General features: G+C 46.0%; 3 protein-coding genes across 3 annotated transcripts in view; 1 reads left to right on the top strand and 2 right to left on the bottom strand.

Moving 5' to 3' along the window:
* The window catches only part of LOC309550239 (uncharacterized protein), a gene marked incomplete at both ends in the record, with an annotated part of 1,760,330 nt that overhangs the window by 73,225 nt on the left and 1,667,489 nt on the right, over positions 1-19,616 (bottom strand).
* The window catches only part of LOC309548816 (uncharacterized protein), a 530,695-nt gene that overhangs the window by 227,493 nt on the left and 283,586 nt on the right, over positions 1-19,616 (bottom strand). The gene's annotated exons all lie outside the window — the stretch shown is intronic.
* LOC309548815 (uncharacterized protein) overlaps positions 1-19,616 on the top strand; it is a gene marked incomplete at its 5' end in the record, with an annotated part of 33,648 nt that overhangs the window by 1,987 nt on the left and 12,045 nt on the right. The window contains one exon of the mRNA XM_082248753.1: positions 3,449-4,202. Coding sequence (XP_082104879.1) covers positions 3,449-4,202 — 754 coding nt within the window. The remainder of the gene's footprint in view (positions 1-3,448; positions 4,203-19,616) is intronic.

The following is a 19,616-nucleotide window of genomic DNA, read 5'->3' as shown; positions in this document are numbered from 1 at the left end:
TTTTTGGGGGTGGGGAGATTTTTGCTGACACATAATGCTCATACATATTGGGGGGGCGAAGTTTGATATGTTCGCCCTGGGATATAGGTGACCTTCTACTGGCACTGCCTGGGATATGTGCTTTAAATTTCCTTCCCCATGCCCAGGTCTAGTAAGCTCTCTGATAGAAAAATTCTCCCGGGGTTACTTACTCTGCTGTTCACTGGCTGTAAACAAACAATTCAGCCAAGCGCTCACTCCAAAGGAGAAGACTGGCGTGCTGCTCTCCTCAGGCAGGGAACACCAACATGGGTACATAAAAGAAAAGAAAAAGGAGGCGCAAACACCTAGTGCATTACCCGTGGTCACTGTTTATAAAAATTTAAATAAAATGCCAAATGCATACTCACAGACATGAAGATAATTAAAATCGTGTTACAAGAATTCATCACACATGAACTGGAACATCTCCTTGAAGATAGGACCGCTAACGTGTTTCGGGAGTCAAGCTCCCTTCCTCAGAGCTGGTCATACCAGTAGCAGATCAAAATATATATTAGCTTCAATTAAACCGGTTCATCCCCCTTCCTCCCCCCAGAAGGAGTGGGCGGGACCGTCCAGTGCACCAAATAGCCTTCTCCGCCTTAGATGAATATTAACTCTCAGAACACCAGTGGCCACCAACTTGTAGTTGGAAGCACAACCCAAAAAACCCAAATGGCGAAAACACAAATGGAGAAAACAACAGGACCCACAGAATCATGAAATGTAAACCATGGAAGAAAAACCAAGGGAAAAAAATAAAAAAACGCATAACATTTTGTGTCATGAAGTTGTAGCTATGTGTGCACACTCTGGGTGGGATGAGCTCCTACTTATTGGCAGGTTCATGGGTTATGTGTGTTGTGTTGTGAACTTACCCATCCAAGATCTCTCTTGTGGCCCTACCTGTACACCGATGGTGACATGACATCAGAGTCCCCGCCCTCCCTGCGCCACCGACCACCGGTCCCCACACATCCAGAGCCCCTCATGTGCCGAAGTGAAGCCGGCTCGGCGGTCGCTAATGGTGTCCAGAACGCAATCTCCTCAGAGGGATGTCACTTCCGGGTTCTGGAACGCATGCCATCCACTCTGCGTTCCGGAACCCGTGTCGCGTCACTTCCGGGGGCCGGGGCAGAGACTTAGTGTAAGGCCTCTGTCCGTAGCCATGGGAGCCTGTAAACAGCCTCCGCTCGATCCCCGGCCTGTCTGGCTGTCACCAATCGGCCAGAGGGATGAGCTGCACCCTGAATAAGACACCAAATAAGACTTAAATCAATGTATAAAATTGTCACTTGTGTCTGGGAAGGAAAACAGTCGTGCAGTCAACATGGCCAATCAAATAAGGAGACGCCTGGTTGAACAACCAGAACAGGGGATAGATCAGAGTGCTCCACATGCACACTCGCGCATCAATTCACACAGATACAGGGACTGATCCTTAGTGACCCCTGAATTCCCCCCGTGCATCTCTACATCATATAGATTCCTCGACTATGTACCCTTAGCTTTTGATGATTGAACAATAACATCAATACTCTGAGCTTAAGAGTGGCACCAGATGTTAAAAAAAGGTCACTGGAATTAATTCACTTGGACTTCTTCCCTATATTATTTGGAACTCTGTGTATGCCCCCCAAAAAACATGGTGTTTGATAAATTAATCAATCAAAAGTGCTGGTTTTGGGCTGGCAGAGAGCCAGACGGGAATCAGAAGAATAAATAAAAATAAATAAAAATGATAAGAATGAAAACCTCCTTTTTAGTGTTAATGCGCACTGGACAGTCGCGCCCTACCTCCCTTTTTTGGATACAAATCCGGGTAGAGTCCACCAACTCTAGTGTACCATGTAGTGTTCCAACCTGATAGCATGCAGTACTAATGTCATTGCATTTTCGATGAAAAATTGTCCTATACACAAGTGTGTATATTAATTAAAAATAATGATGAAAAATAATAATAATATTGCATAATTCAAGTAACCTATGCATGTACAGCTAAAAGATATAGAAACATCTAAAACCATTAATTTGGTGCACTGGACAGCCCCGCCCACTCCCACTGGGGGGTGGAAGGGGGATGAACCGGTTTAACTGAAGCTAATATATATTTTGATCTGCTACTGGTATGACCAGCTCTGAGGAAGGGAGCTTGACTCCCGAAACGCGTTAGCAGTCCTATCTTCAAGGACATGTTCCAGTTCATGTGTGATGGATTCTTGTAACACAATTTTAATTATCTTCATGTCTGTGAGTATGCATTTGGCATTTTAATAAAATTTTATAAACAGTGACCACAGGTAATGCACTAGGTGTTTGCGCCTTCTTTTTCTTTTCTTTTATGTTCTCTGGCTGTGCCTGACTTATGAGTCCTGACCCTTACACTGTATAATTTATATTGTACATTACATACTCCTGACCCCTGCATTATATACTCTATGCTGTACATTACATACTCCTGACCCCTACACTATATACTATATGTTGTACATTACATACTCCTGATCCCTGTACTATATACTATATGTTGTACATTACATACTCCTGATCCCTGTACTATATACTCTATGTTGTACATTACATACTCCTGACCCCTACACTATATACTATATGTTGTACATTGCATACTCCTTACCCCTGCACTGTATACTCTATGTTGTACATTACATAGTCCTGACTTCTGCTTTCTCTCTCCTCTACCCACTGCTATATATACACATAATATGGATTCTCTTTTGTTACACCCATTTTCTACCAGCTGGACATTTTATATCGGTAGATAGTAAGTCGGTGTCCCACACATCAAGGCGTGACCTGGCGTAGGTCCAGACTGAGGCTGCCATTTACTATCATACAGCAGGTCTTGACTTGATGTGTGGCTCCTGGGACACCTAGTCACCCTCTACCATTTACTAGTTACCTTGAGGGTGGAATTGTAAGATCCTCAGAGACAAAGCTGTCTGATGTGGGCGGAGTCCTGGTTTAGGGGAACCAATCTGCTCATGTCTAGTAATAATCTTTATATTTCTATTTTAGTAGATGGACGGGAGATGTGGAAAACCTCAGAGGATTGTCTCACTTTGTCTCCAGACTGTAAAGTAGAAGATGAGGACATCACACAGTATAGTACAGGAGAAAACCCGGCTACCTCAAATGTCCTTCCGGCACCACACAGTGTAGATGGACCATCATATTCCTCTTATCGTGAGGAACCCCAGACTGTGAGGGACAGTGCCGGGCCATCGTATACCTCTTATCCTGAGGAACCCCAGACTGTGAGGGACAGTGCCGGACCATCGTATTCCTCTTATCCTGAGGAACCTCAGACTGTGAGGGACAGTGCTGTCCTTCCAACAGATAAGAGGTTTTCCTGTACTGAGTGTGGGAAGTGTTTCTGTTCTAACTATGGTCTTAATGTGCATAAAAGAACTCACACAGGAGAAAAACCGTACTCCTGTCCTGAGTGCAGGAAATGTTTTTCACAGAAGTCCACTCTTAACAAACATCAGAGATCTCACTCGGGGCAGAAGCCGTATTGCTGTTCTAAGTGCGGGAAAAGTTTTTCACAAAAGTCTCATCTTTACACACATAAAAGATCTCACATGGGGGAGAAGCCGTATTCCTGCCCTGAGTGCGGAAAATGTTTTTCACAGAAGTCCACTCTTAAAAAACATCAGAGATCTCACTCTGGGGAGAAGCCGTTTTCCTGTCCTGAGTGCGGGAAATCTTTTTCACAGATGTCCTCTCTTTACACACATCAGAGAACTCACACCGGGGAGAAGCCGTTTTCCTGTGCTGAGTGTGGGAAATGTTTTTCAGTCAAGTCCTCTCTTTACATACATCAGAGATCTCACATAAGAGAGAAGCCGTATTCCTGTCCTGAGTGCGGGAAATCTTTTTCACAGATGTCCTCTCTTTACAGACATCAGAGAACTCACACGGGGGAGAAGCCGTTTTCCTGTGCTGAGTGTGGGAAATGTTTTTCACAGAAGTCCAATCTTTACATACATCAGAGATCTCACATAAGAGAGAAGCCGTATTCCTGTCCTGAGTGCAGGAAATGTTTTTCACAGAAGTCCTCTCTTTACAGACATCAGAGAACTCACACGGGGGAGAAGCCATATTCCTGTCCTGAGTGTGGGAAATGTTGTTCACAGAAGTCTCATCTTTACATACATCAGAGATCTCACACAGGGGAGAAGCCGCTTTCCTGTCCTGAGTGAGGGAATTGTTCCTCAATGAAGTCCTGTCTTCCTGTACATCAGGGATGGCACACAACCCTCGAGGTGTATTAGTGCCTTGAGTGCAGGAAATGTCTTCTTTATGAATGTTGCTGGATATGTGGGGAAGAAGCACACCCTGATATACACCTCAGATATACTCCATGGCTGATTGTCATGTAAGAAACAGTTGATAAGGAGATGAGAGATGATCAGAGACATGGATGAAGTGTTGTACCGTGTTGGCTTTTCATTGGCTGAGTAAATTTTGGGGTGTAGAGTGGTAAGTAGAGCCGTGAAATGAAGGAATCACCTTCAGAATGTCTTGCTTGTCTGTGTGACGGTTACTGATAATGATATAGCGGGTTACAGAGCTAGAAGCTGTGAGATCCCATATATCTTTATCAGTAAACTTTACACAGACAAGACATAAATTCTGAAGTTGATGTCCTTCATTTCAAGGCTCTACTTACCAGTGGTGACCCCGAAGCGTGTCTTTCTGTCTTCATTCCATCCTTCTCCCATCCCCCAACAAGAGGGAAGGAGAACTCTGAGATAAACTAGGTGAGAACTTCTTTCCTTTGCTCCTGTGTGGGTTTGGGTGGCTTGGCGGAGTGCGGCACGAGAGGTAACACCGCTTGTCTTTATATTTCTACATATCTTGTCTGGGTGGAGGTTATTGGTTGGAAAATATTTATACTGTTTGATATTCTGTAAATAATTTATGTTTTCCCTTTGAAGGGAGATATTATGTGTGGTTTGATGAAGCGATTGGCTCAATAGTTACCACTTCACTTACATGTTTAGTTTTTATAAAACAGATGAAAAAATATGACAAGCATTCATTCATCCATGACAAATGTTGGTCTTGTTTTATGTCATTCAGTGATTTCCTATGATCATTGGGTCCATCTAGTGGCCATAATGCAGTTTTGAACTTTTTCCTGATTGAGGTCTTTTGGAACTAATACCTCATTATGGCCACTAGTTGGAGCTGACGATTATAGGAAATCACTGTGTTTATTAGAATATGGCCAGAATTTGTCACGGCTGGACACATGCTTGTCACACTCACCCAACTTATTCTTTGCATAGACCCCTCAGTTTCCTATGTCGGGAGGGGGGGGGGGGTGGTGGGATTCATACAAATCCCTGAGATCATACCCATGTATTTATGAGTACAGTACACATTGAAGGACATAAATACCAGAGCTGTTTTGCATTATTTTTGCACACATGGTAAAATGCAGAATTTTGGCCTGAAGATTAGATAAAACCCCCAAACATATATTTTCTGAAAGCAGAGGCCCTGGAGAATAGAATAGTGGTATTCGTTAAGGTGTTCCTTGTACACAAATGTCACCTTCATATCCGGGCATATCTGTTTTTTTTTTCTCCTTTCCCCCATTTTCTATTATTGCCGACTCCGCCTCCACATTCCAGACAAGTCATTTTCCTGACCAATTGGATTTCTTCCTTTACTATTTCCTGATTCTATGACTGCAATCTTGTTAAAAGTAAAATTATAATAAAATAAATGATTAAACATAAATACAAGTTGTGTGTCGGTGTAAGGAGGAAAATCTTTGGTACCCAAAATTGCTCATAGATGACACTTTAAAAGCCGCTACAGGTCATGAATGTAGAGTTCACCATCAGTAACTACCAGAGTGCGGGGGTCAGGAACATGTCATATACAGCCCTGTGTATAGAGTGCAGTGGTCAGGAACATGTCAAATACAGTCCTGTGTATAGAGTGCAGTGGTCAGGAACATGTCATATACAGCCCTGTGTATAGAGTGCAGTGGTCAGGAACATGTCATATACAGCCCTGTGTATAGAGTGCAGTGGTCAGGAACATATCATATACATCCTTGTTGTACAGAGTGCAGTGGTCAGCAATAGTGATGTACGAACATCGGCCGGGGCGGTTCGCGAACGTCAGCCGCAAATTTTCTCAAAAATTTGGGAACCACAAGTTCGCGGCGGGCCCTATTGACTTTAATGGGAGGCAAACTTTAAAAACCTTTTAGGTCATATTTGCAGCCACAAAAAACGTACTAGCTGTGCACAAATAGTCCCAGCACATGGACAATGTCAAAAAATAAGTATTGCAATTGGAAAAGTTGCCCTAAATTTTTATTTTTTTTTTTACAGCAAAAAATTTTTTTTTTTTTTCATAATTCAGCCAGAACTGACAGCAGCCGGTAAATACACGTCTAATACATATAGGGTCCATTCACACATCTGTAAAATGGGTCCGCATCCATTCCACAATTTGGCGGAACCTTTACAGACCCATTGAATTTCAATTCCAGTCGGAAAAATTAGGCATTCACAGGATAAAGTAGTGTCGGCCATTCCAGGCCCCAAAAATTAGCCTACATTCGTTTACCTAACAGCTAAGAACGTAGTATTCTGTGGCTGAAGGTACATTAGGCATTCACAGGATACAGAAGTAAGTGTCAGCCAGTATTGGCCCCAAAAATTAGCCCACATGGGTTTACCTGACAGCAAAGAATGTAGTATGCTGTGGCTGAAGGTACATTAGGCATTCACAGGATAAAGAAGTAAGTGTCGGCCAGTATAGGCCCCAAAAATTAGCCCACATGGGTTTACCTGACAGTAGTATTTGGTGGCTGAAGGTACATTAGGCATTCACAGGATACAGAAGTAAGTGTCGGCCTGTATAGGCCCCAAAAATTAGCCCACATGGGTTTAACTGACAGCTAAGAATGTAGTATTTGGTGGCTGGAGGTACATTAGGCATTCACAGGATACAGAAGTAAGTGTCGGCCTGTATACACCCCCAAAATTAGCCCACATGGGTTTAACTGACAGCTAAGAACGTAGTATTTGATGGCTGGAGGTACATTAGGCATTCACAGGATACAGAAGTAAGTGTCGGCCAGTATAGGCCCCAAAAATTAGCCCACATGGGTTTAACTGACAGCTAAGAACGTAGTATTTGATGGCTGGAGGTACATTAGGCATTCACAGGATACAGATGTAAGTGTTGGCCTGTATAGGCCCCAAAAATTAGCCCACATGGATTTAACTGAGAGCTAAGAACGTAGTATTTGGTGGCTGGAGGTACATTAGGCATTCACAGAAAAAAATAATCATCAGCCCTGAAAAGCCCCAAAAATTAGCCCACATGGGTTTAACTGACAGCTAAGAACGTAGTATTTGGTGACTGGAGGTACATTAGGCATTCACAGGATACAGATGTAGCGAAGCCAAGGACCAGGAATTGGTGTGTGTGGATGGCGGTCTGGCGGATATTTGTGGCCTGGCATGAGGAATTTCAATGAAACATGGTCTGCTGGTCACATGTGTTGAATTCCTCAGAGATCCATGCCTCATTCATTTTTATAAATGTGAGGTAGTCTACACTATCATGAGCTAGGCGAGTGTGGTTATCGGTCACAATCCCCCCTGCTGCGCTGAACGTCCTTACAGACAGAACACTGGACGGGGGCAAGCCAACATTTCCATTGCAAATTGTGCAAGCTCTGGCCAGAGGTCAAGCGTGCCCACCCAGTAGTCCAGGGGTTCATCACTCCACAGAGCATCCACATCGGCCATTAACCCGATGTAGTCGGACACATGTCGGACACCTTTTTTTACGCTGCAACATTTGGGCCTGCCTTTTTCCAGAACAACGTGACGACGGCATCATGGAAGGTGGAGTGGAGGACAAATGAGAGGAGAAGGAGAAGAGGCTGGACGGTGAGAGCCTGGAGTGTGGCTTTGTGGGTTCTGACGGTGTTGCTCCCACTGGGCTCGGTGATGGGAGTTCAGGTGCCTTCTTAAGGCGGTTTGCCCTAGGTTAGTGTTGGGCTTACCGCTACTTATGCGTTGACTGCAAAGGCTGCAGATGGCAACACTGTTGTCAGCAACGGACACATTAAAAAAAGCCCACACTGCGGAGCCATGTGCCGGCATCCTGGTAGCGCCAGATGTGACTGTACATGGTTGATAGCTCGCTCCTGATACATTTGCAGTCTGCTTTGTACCTCTTGAGCAATGCAAGTTCTGCCTGCCTCTCCTCCCTATCTGCTGGTTCGTCTCTCCCTCTGAACTCCCCTCCTCTTCCTCTCTTGTGGCCACCCACGTGACATCCATAGACACGTCATCATCCACGTCACCTTCCCCACCACTAACAATCGAGATCTCGGAGTAGGCAGCAACAGCGGTGATCAACCTCCTAGGGCTGATCTGGGTAATGTCATCAGACTGCTGAGTGGCGGCTGTTGCTACCTCTTCTTCCTGATCCGATGCCAACAATGGCTGTGCATTGCAAATGTCTTGTGATGGATCAGAAAATAATTCCAGTGACACAAGCAGAGGGTATGTGGTGGTGGTGGTGTTTGTGGTGGTGTCTTTGGGGGTGCACACAGAGAGAGTGAAGAGGGTACAGATAGAGAGGAGGAGGAGGGTTCAGAAGAGGAAGGCTGAGTGAGCCACTGGTGCGTCCTTTGACGTAATTGCACGCGGCTTTTGAAACTTCACACTTTGGCTCCGGCCTACTGCTCCTGCCCTACCCCTACCACCCCTGCGTAAGTGCCTGCCTCTTCCTCTGCCTGTCATGTTTTTTAATTACCCTGTCACAAAAGTATCAAGAGAATCGCAGTATATCTGGAAAAAGGTATATAACACCCTGCTTCAATCTGTGGTATGGGGGGGGCCACAGGTTTATCACACCAGTTCTACAAATAATTGGCCAGTAACTGTTGTCACTGTGTGTAGCACAGTTAACACAGCAAAAGAGGCCACATTTTTGCAGGACTAAAATACACTCTTAGAAAAGTATACTGTTAAATAACACTCCAATTCAATATGTGGTATTGGGGGGCCACTGATCTATCACACCAGTTGTTCAAAAAATTGGCCAGTGAGTTTTGGCACTGTGTGTATCAGACTTAACACAGCAAAAGAGGCAATATTGTTGCAGGACACAAATACGCTTATGAAAGTATACTCAGATACCACCCCGCTTTAATCTGTGGTATTGGGGGGGGGGGGCACAGATTTATTACACCAGTTCTACAAATAATTGGCCAGTAACTGTTGTCACTGTGTGTAGCACAGTTAACACAGCAAGAGAGGCCAAATTTTTGCAGCACTAAAATACATTCTTTGAAAAGTATACTGTTAAATAACACCCCACTTCAATATGTGCTATTGGGGGGGCACTGGTCTATCACACCAGTTGTTCAAAAAATTGGCCAGTGAGTTTGGCACTGTGTGTATCAGACTTAACACAGCAAAAGAGGCAATATTGTTGCAGGACACAAATACACTTGTAAAAGTATACTCAGATAACACCCCACTTCAATATGTGGTATTGGGGGGCCACTGGTCTATCACACCAGTTGTTCAAAAAATTGGCCAGTGAGTTTGGCACTGTGTGTATCAGACTTAACACAGCAAAAGAGGCAATATTGTTGCAGGACACAAATGCACTTGTAAAAATATACTCAGATAACACCCCACTTCAATATAAGGTATTGGGGCGCAACTGGTCTATCACACCAGTTGTTCAAAAAATTGGCCAGGGAGTTTGGCACTGTGTGTATCAGACTTCACTCAGCAAAAGAGGCAATATTGTGTCAGGACACAAATACACTTATGAAAGTATACTCAGATAACACCTCACTTCAATATGTGGTAATGGGGGGCCACTGGTCTATCACACCAGTTATAATACATTAAAAGTGCTTTTGTCACTATTTGTAGTATTGCTGCAGCAACGCTCAGTCACCACACCTGTCACAATGATGCACAATGCACAATAATACTACTAATCCACTATAATATGCTTTCTACAAAATATATTATACCGTGGATTACCCCCCCCCCCCCTCCCCATATAGTGCACTGCACACCAATACCAAAAAAATTGCAGCACTTTAAATTACTTTTGTGGACATTAACAGAGCGATTTGTGTTACTGTTGCCGATCTCTAACTGCCCCTAAAGCACAGACTGGAAACCTGTCCCTAACCTGAAAAGATACTGTAGTAGACCTATACAGAAATACCAGCCCTGAAAAGGACTTTTGTGGATCTTAACAGAGCTATTTGTGTCTGGCAATCTCTCCCTCATGAGCACAGCCAACCTCTCCCTACGCTGACAAAAAGCAGGATGTGAAATGGCCGACAGCTCAGGTCTATTTATAGGGTAGGGGGCATGTCCATGTGCTGAAATGTTTCAATTGACTGTCCCGTTCTACCTGACGACTGTGTCATTGGTCAAAGTTCTCCCCAATGTAAACTAATATGGCCTCCGCGAACAACGATCTGTGTTCGCAGAATTGGCGGGTAGCGAACAAGCTAAATTTGCCGCAAACCGACCGCCGGGCGAACCGCAAGGCCATCTCTAGTCAGCAACATATCATATAAAGCCCTGTGTATAGAGTGCGGTGGTCAGGAACATGTCATATACAGCCCTGTGAATAGAGTGCAGTGGTCAGGAGTATATCATATACAGCCCTGTGTATAGAGTGCAGTGGTCAGGAGTATATCATATACAGCACTGTGTATAGAGTGCTGTGGTCAGGAGTATATCATATACAGCACTGTGTATAGAGTGCAGTGGTCAGGAGTATATCATATACAGCCCTGTGTATAGAGTGCAGTGGTCAGGAGTATATCATATACAGCTCTGTGTATAGAGTGCAGTGGTCAGGAGTATATCATATACAGACCTGTGTATAGAGTGCGGTGTGTCTGCTGCCAGTTATGTCTGGGCTTATTGCTGATATCATGTGGTCTACCTGCTCACTCCCTTCTCTGCTTATTTAGACATTTTTGCAGGAGATAAGGATGTGGATTATTTGCTGCCTTGTTCTTGTTTGTAATGGTGACCTGCAGTAAACATTTGGGCCTGGTATACATTTTTGGGGGGACACAACGCTGTTTAGGGCTGAACGATAGTCAATGTGATATCGACTATCGTTTTGCAGGCATGGGCGATATTCATATCGCCGAAGACACGATATTCAGGCATTAGGCAGGGAGGCAGGGAGAAGTCGGGACTCAGGGGGAGGAGGAGGACTCACAGTGATTACATCCGTCCCACACTTCCCTCCCAGCTCTGCCTCTAGTATCCAGCCGACCAATACTCCGCCCTGCTCCGCCCATTGTCTCTCTTGGCTGCATCGGGGGCAGGATCAGGCTGTAATGTTTTGGAAATAGATTCAATGGAGAGACAATGGGCGGAGAAGGGCAGAGTAATGGTCGGCTGTTGACAAAGAGGCAGAGCTGGGAGGGCTGGAGTGCGGGGCGGATTGCATGGCGGCGGAGAGGCTACAGTGCAAAGCAGCCGGAGAGGGGGGAGAGACGTCCGGAGCATGGCGGAGGAGCACCACGGGACAAAGGCTGCTACCGACACTTCACTCAGCCCGCTTCCTCTACACTCCGGCTCCGACACAAGGCTCGGGCTGTCCGGGCGGGAGAAGTTCTACAAGTGTGGCGGATCCCCTGGCAGAAAGCTGAGCTCTGCTCACTGATCCCTCCTCCGGAGACTGTCTGGGAGAAATATCGCGATACTTATAGTTAAAAACGAAATATCGCAATGTACTTTTTAGCCCAATTTAGTGCAGCCCTAACGCTGTTTATTTATTTTTTGTGTCTACAGTTCTCTTTGAATTCCACACTAAACCTGAAGGGCCAGGTATGAATTTAAGGGGAGACATCACACACCACCCCTTTGTTTACATTCATTAGTCAGCCAGGAACCCCCAGCTGACAACCAAATGGGATGAGCAGGGATGCGTCACTGGTTGTCAGGATGCCTGCACCCACGTACTCTCTACTGGTGATGAGCTGAACTTCCCTGTGTTTGGTTTGAGCATGGTTAAGTGAACTTCAAAGATTTTGCACATGCCAAGCCCCACTGAATTAAAAAGGGAGCAGAATAAAAATTCCAATTTTCTGAGCTGGTAGGCAAGATGGCCTATATCAAAAAATAGCATGGGGTGGCACTGCCCTGGGTTACATGTTCTGAAGCAAAAAAAAAAAAAAGATTTCCATTCAGGCCAGAGCAGTGATTTCTCTAAATACTTAAAGTGATACATTATTAATCTTCAATTTTTTGGGGAGCGTGTCCAAAATGGCGACCAGGACAGCCGTGTGTTAGAGGAGCTCTGCTGCCATGTGAGTTATATATCCATACTATTGGTAAGACTGCTACTAGAGGACCTGTTTTTCTGCTCTTTCCTGACCACTGAAGATGACAAAAGGCAGACTGCACTCTGGTAACCTGCAGCCTACAGATACTGTTGACAACTCTGGGTTTCAATGTTGGTGATGCAGATTTTCTGTTTTTCCCACCACATCAAACCGAGGATTGTGATTTGGCTGCTGTGGAGGAAGACAACTATAATGCTGTAATGCAGGCAATGAGCAGCTGCCAATCGACACCTCTAACATAGAGCTACTCCAAACCCATATCAGCCTGATACACCGGGACATGGATAAATTCCATCACTGCGAGGCAGAATGCCGAATAGGCTACTCAGAGGATCATTCTGCTATGATACATACCCCAAAATCTAAATTGAAATATCTGGAATCCAGAGCCAAAGATGCAGAAAACCACAACAGATGAAACACCCTTAGTATCCTGGGGCTAACCAATGGTGGCCTTCAATGAACACCTGCTTCATACTCTACCCCTGCAGGCACAATTTTAAAAAAATGTCTGTTGTAGTTGATGTAGCCCCCTCCTAGTCAGGTGCTAGAGAGTGAGTATAGTTTTTGGCTCTGTCTGCCTATCAGAGGAGCAGCAGGTAAATCATATTGCACTCTGCTTAACAGAGAGCAGGATCTGTGAGTTAGGTCTGCCCAGTGTGTGATTCATCTGGTCTGAGGGAGTGTCCCCAGCTGATCCAATGGGGAGGCACATTGGATAGTGGAGGAAACTTGGCCAATGACACACAGGCTTTTGATACAGCCCCAGGCATTGGCACAGACTGTTTGTTTTGGTGCATTGTGGGGCAGGGTATAAAAAGCCAGGGGCACATGAGGTAGAGGTCTTTGGTGGGAAGCAAAGTGCCAGAAGGAGGGTGGCGGCTGCCTCCTCTTCTGCAGCAGTTGGTGATGGTCACAGGCAGTCAGCCTGGTGAACCAGCAGTGTGTGGAGCTGAACCCAGAGGTCCAGGAGAACTGACTGAAGAGTTGGGGCACTGTTAGAATCTGGAAAGCAGTATCATGAGTACAGAGGATCTTGCCCAGGGGTCTGCCCAAGAAGGGGTCCACTCCAGAGAGTGTAGTCAGTGGATGGGTGTCAGCTGGTATAGAGAAAGGGGGTACTGGGGGAGTACGCTGAAGAGAAATACAAACAGGAACATTTACCACAACTTCCTTCAAGTGGCAGGATGAAGTAGCGGCCTTGCCGCATCCTCAAGTCCGAACTCCACTAAATTTGTGAATAGTTCAAGGTTGGAGTATCCCACTCATCCCTTCTTCCATCCCAATATAAAATAAAAACAACAAAAACATCAACCCCTAGACTGATCGTTGACTGAGCCAAGAACATAAAGTGCTAAGAATTCTGCATGCAGTTGCTAAGGGTAACCCAAGGGAATTCATAAGTTTCAATCACCAGCAGTCCTCTAGGGGGCAGTGCTACACCGAGATTTGGTGATGAAGGCCAGTTGTCTTTGTGGCATGGTGTATGCTGATAAGCGATCCTTGTTTCTCGCTAATGCCAGCAGCGTTTCTTTGGTATGAAAGAAGTGGATTCTAACTATGGTGTCCCAAGGTACATTATCAGGAATGTGTCTGGGTTTAGACAGTTTTTGAATATGGTCAATTATTAGATCATCTCTAAGGGAGCATCAGGAAGCGCTTCTGTTTGTATGTTGTTAAAGTAAAGGCCCATACACACGTGCACATTGTCGGCCGAAAAGATTCGGCCAATTTTCGGCTTGTTAGTATGAGGCTTCCGACAGCCGACAGCGCACTTTCGGCCGAAAAGAATCTGTCTTGCAATCATTAAAATTTTTGTATGCCGACACCAGAGCGGCCGATTGTTCGCCAGTCAATACAGAATTCGGCCGACAGACAGCAGATTTGCAAGACTGGGCATGCTCAGAAAAGAAAAAACACAGGGAAAGTTAACCATCACATGACATCACCTCTGCAGTCGGCTGTAGTTGGCGGACAAAATTCTTGTGCAGTCTTTTGCACTTTTCAACAGACACGACAGCCCGGGGACAAAAGACGGCCGATCGTTCGGCTGACGATCTGCACGTGTGTACGGGACATTAGATTTCAGATCTGACTGCTTTACAGATTCAGGGATACCTCGGGTTTTGATGTTGTTGCCTCTGGACCTGTCCTCCAAATCTGCCAGTTTGGATTTGATCCAGTGCATTTTATCATCTCTGTCATTTTGTGAATCTACCATCTCATTAAAAGTGGAGGCAAATTCACTCATGTTATTTTCAATGTGTGTTTCTCTTTGGGACACTTCAGTCACTTCAGTTGTAAACTGCTGCTCTCGAGACATGATGTCTCCATGGATGTTGGAGCGAAGAGAGACTAACATGTCCTTCAGAGTTGTGTTTTTGACTGGTTTATTCATCGTGGGGAATTCCAGATAGGAGTCTTGTAAATCCCTGTTGTCCGCTAGAGAGGTATAAACATACCTCCCAACTTTTGAACTTTACAATGAGGGACACTAAAAGAGAAACCAAACCTGCAAATTGTGGGTGTGTCCAATTGCTTAGCAGTGGGAGGGGCTTAAGGGATAGGGTAAACAAAACCCAGACTTCCTAGTACTCATAAAATATGCTTTGATTGCTCAGCCTACCTTAAAGAAGAACTTCATTAAAATAGTCAGAGACTGCATAGCAACCAGCAACTGCTGGGACAATGAAGACTTTGGTGAGAAGTATATAATGTACAGTATTGTGTATATAGTGCAGGAGAGTGTAATGTACAAAATGCAGGAGACAGGAGTATGTAATATACAGAATGCAGGAGACAGGAGTATGTAATGTACAGAATGCAGGGGTCGGACTCTGCACCATCCACCCCCCCCAGCTCTATACACCCCAAATGCCTACCCAGCTCCATACACCCCCCCCCCATCCACCCCAAATGCCCCCAGAAGCTCTATCCACCTCAAATGCCCACCCTAGCTCCATCCACCCCAAATGCCCACCCTATCACTATCTATCCCAAACACCCATCCAACCTCCAAACACTCCAAATGCCCACCCCAGCTCCATCCAGCCCCCCATCCAGCTCCATTCACCCCATATGCCCACCCCAGCTCCATCCAACCCAAATGCCCCCTTTTGGGGGGCGCAAACAGAAAAATGTAATAGGCATTGCTTTGCGGCAAAAAACGCTGTAAAAAATTGCGCGACTTTGAGGTCACAAAAGTGTGAAAGGGGCCTTCAGTAATCAAGGTAGAGTGTGCCACCTTCAATGTAGAGTGACCAGCGTGCCCTCTTTCAATACAGAGAGACCAGTGTGCCCCCTTTCAATGCAGAGAGACCAGCGTGCCCCCTTTCAATGCAGAATGACCAGCGTGCCCCCTTTCAATGCAGAATGATCAGCATGCCGTGCCCCCCTTCAATGCAGAGAGATCATTGTGCCCCCTTTCAATGCAGAGAGACCAGCGTGCCCCCTTTCAATGCAGAGAGATCAACGTGCCCCCTTTCAATGCAGAGAGATCAGCGTGATCCCTTTCAATGCAGAATGGCCAGCGTGACCCCTTTCAATGCAGAATAACTAGCGTGACCCCTTTCAATGCAGAATAACCAGCGTGACCCCTTTTAATACAGAATGACCAGCGTGACCCCTTTCAATGCAGAATGACCAGCGTGCCCCCTTTCAATGCAGAGAGACCAGCGTGCCCCCTTTCAATGCAGACTGACCACAGCATGCCCCCTTTCAATGCAGAGTGACCACAGCATGCCCCCTTCAATGCAGAGTGACCACAGCGTGCCCCTTTTCAATGCAGACTGACCACAGCGTGCCCCCTTTCAATGCAGACTGACCACTGCGTACCCCCTTTCAATGCAGACTGACCACAGCGTGCCCCCTTTCAATGCAGACTGACCACAGTGTGCCCTCTTTCAATACAGACTGACCACAGCGTGCCCCCTTTCAATGCAGACTGACCACAGCGTGCCCCTTCAATGCAGACTGACCACAGCGTGCCCCCTTTCAATGCAGACTGACCACAACGTGCCCTCTTTCAATGCAGACTGACCACAGCGTGCCCTCTTTCAATGCAGACTGACCACAGTGTGCCCCCTTTCAATGCAGACTGACCACAGTATGCCCCCTTTTAATGCAGACCGACCACAGCGTGCCCCCTTTCAATGCAGAGTGACCACAGGGTGCCCCCTTTCAATGCAGATTGACTACAACGTGCCCCCTTTCAATGCAGAGTGACCACAGCTTACCCTTTTTCAATGCAGACTGACCACAGCTTGCCCCCTTTCAATGCAGACTGACCACAGCTTTCCCCCTTTCAATGCAGACTGACCACAGCGTTCCCCTTTTCAATGCACACAGAGTATAGGGTTCTGGTATGTACAGAGTACAGGAGAGTGCTAGGCACACCTCAGCTATAACTTCTTCACCCACCCCCCCCCCCCCCCCACACACACAGCCCTCTCTCCTCTGCCCTCATCACTTTTCTGCAACTGACTCTTCTATCCACTGCAGTCACAGCTTCCTTTACCCTTTCAGTGCACTTAGTACACACTCATTGTTGGCTCCTGAATTCCTCCAGCAGGTAGGAGATAAGGATTAGGCTGCAGCTCGCCCCCTCCTCCCCTTGAACATGCTGCAGTCAGCCAGTCCAGCACTTGTCCCGATTCTAGTGCAGAGCAGGGAAGATAATGAAAGAGCCGTGAGAGAGATTTTACTTTCAGCTAGTGAAGTGCAAGGCTAACTGACACTGAAAAAACCCTGAGGAGGGAAATAGAGAACTGATCCTGACCCTTTGCAACTTTGTCCCAGCGCTCCTTTCTTGTACACTGCTTGCCTGAAAAAGGGGGCGGGTCTGGGTAGCAGTCCCGCCCATACCCAACATCACAGCTTAGTTTTGACAGCTGAAGTCTGTTATGGTGGCTGCACAGGGCACCCCTCGCTGGCTTGTTCACCATTCCCACCCTATGCTGGATGTTCACACTGCTGCCTGCAGGTCCTATTTAGGTAAAAGTTATAATCAACAGGATTAATACGGGACAACAGCCTGTACAGCGGGACACAGGTCTGAATGCGGGAAAGTCCCGCCCAATCCGGGACGGTTGGGAGATATAAATAGCAATCACCTCTTCGTCTGTATTCTGTAGCTTTAGTTTGGTCTTAGCTGGGCTGCAGGAGGAGGAGGAGGAGGAGGAAGATCCTAAGCGAGTCCCTCTGCTGAAATTGCGAGCATACATCCCCTGAGAGGGATTGCTTCATGATGAGCCTTGATTTGGCACTCCGCTGTGTCTGTGTCCAGGAGAGCTGCTGGCATCATCTTGGAAGGAGAAGTGCCATGGCTGAGGGAAGAAATCCGTCACCTTCCCCGGCCTGTAGGAGCCCTTTCTCTTCTTTGAGGACATACTTGTGGGCAGCGGGGCTGTGAGATGTCCGTGGAGAATTTTGTGTCCCTGTGTGGCTGTAATGCTGTCTGGTGAGCCGTCTTTTGTTGGAGCTGAGCTACAAAGTGGCCATCTGCATCGTCGGTATACCACACCCCCCCCCCTAATTATTTTATTTATATAAATAAGCCTTCAAGGAAATGTTCTGACTTTGAGAGATCTTCACCACCATTCCTATGTGACCATTACATCCTTGCAATTCATGCTTAACATCTTTCTTATGAGTGGACTGATATATATTTTTATGCTTTATAATATATTTTTTGCATTTTCTTCGCCAAAAAGAGTTATCTTATTTTTTAGGTATACCTTGGTTTTGAACTTAGCCCTATAAAATAGTTATTATACAGGAATGGTTATTATGAGATGTTTCTCAGGGCTGCAGTTCCTGTGAACTCCCCAATATGGTGATCTCACTTCTACCCAGACAGGAAATGTCTATGGAGTACAGACAGGAAGTGATGTCAGGTACAGACAGGAAGTGATGTCAGGTACAGACAGGAAGTGATGTCAGGTACAGACAGGAAGTGATCTGGAACAAAGACAGGAAGTTCTACCTAGTACGACGTAGCAAGAAGGCGTCACTGGAAGAGGCAGCAGAGGAGGTAATAAGATCTTATTTTCTATTTACACCCAGTAACCCCCCCCCCCCGTCATGTCCGTCCTCTTCCTCCATAGTCACTGTGACGTCTTTTATCTCCAGCAGATGATGATACACACATATATAGTGTGGAAACCTAGATTAACCCCTTTGGGGTTAGAGCATCTCCCCATTTATGGGGCCGGAACATTCTCTTCATTTTGGAAATAAATTCTAGTAATTTGGTCCTCTAAACAAACAGCACTGACAATAAATAGAGAAGACAATGACCATCCTGACCATACATGGCCTACAAAGGGCAATTATTACACTACACAGGCAGCCAATGGGCAATCATTATAATATGCAGCCAACACAATGATGGAGTGCAGGGGTCAGGAGTATGGAGCATAGAGCCCCTTACATTGCTGGTCAGGAGGAAGAAAACATTCTCCAGCCTGCCATGAAGAATATGTTCCATCATTGGTGTCAGAGGGAGGAAAATACTGAGGGAAGTAGATGGGCTGAGGGGTCTCTGAGGAGGTAGTGGGGATAAAGGACCCTGGGACCTCTGAGGGTTTACTTCATCTGAAGGACTCTGGGATCCCTGAGGAGGAAGTGTGAATTAAGGACTTTGGGGGCCTCTTGGGAAGTAATAGAGATGAATAACTCTGAGAGGTTAGTGGGGATGTGGGGGCCTCTGAGGGGGTAGTCCAGGGCAAGCAGGCTGCAAGGTAAAAGTGGCTGTTGGTTTCTAAAGCAGTGCTCGGTGCTGGAATTCAGAACCCCAGGAACCCACTGCCACTCTGTACAATGTCCTGAATACTAACTAAGAGAGCAAACATCTCCCCCTGCTGTCCTCCTCCTACTCACACTGGGCTGTCATTGGAGGAAAGAGAACAGACTCCTCCCCCACAGCTGTCTACTCAAACAGCAGCATCCTCCTGTTATATAATCCAATCTTTGTTGGGGGGGGGGGAACGTTGCTGGGATTCTTTCCTTTAGTAATTATTTCTCTAAATGATTCTTTATACAAGTGATGTGCTTTTTAAGCTCTGCCTCGTCTGAATGTCTCACCTGAAGATTTCTTCTCTGTCCCTCCACAGGTATGTCCCAGCTGATTCCCACCCACCCATAGCTGAAAAAACTGAAAACCTATTGCTTCCTGTGT

The sequence above is a fragment of the Pelophylax lessonae genome (assembly GCF_965119305.1).
Source record: "Pelophylax lessonae genome assembly, chromosome: 3".
NCBI classification, from domain to species: Eukaryota; Metazoa; Chordata; class Amphibia; order Anura; family Ranidae; genus Pelophylax; species Pelophylax lessonae.
The sequence above is the reverse complement of the archived record's forward strand: the minus strand, read 5'-3'. Positions and strand labels throughout refer to the sequence as shown.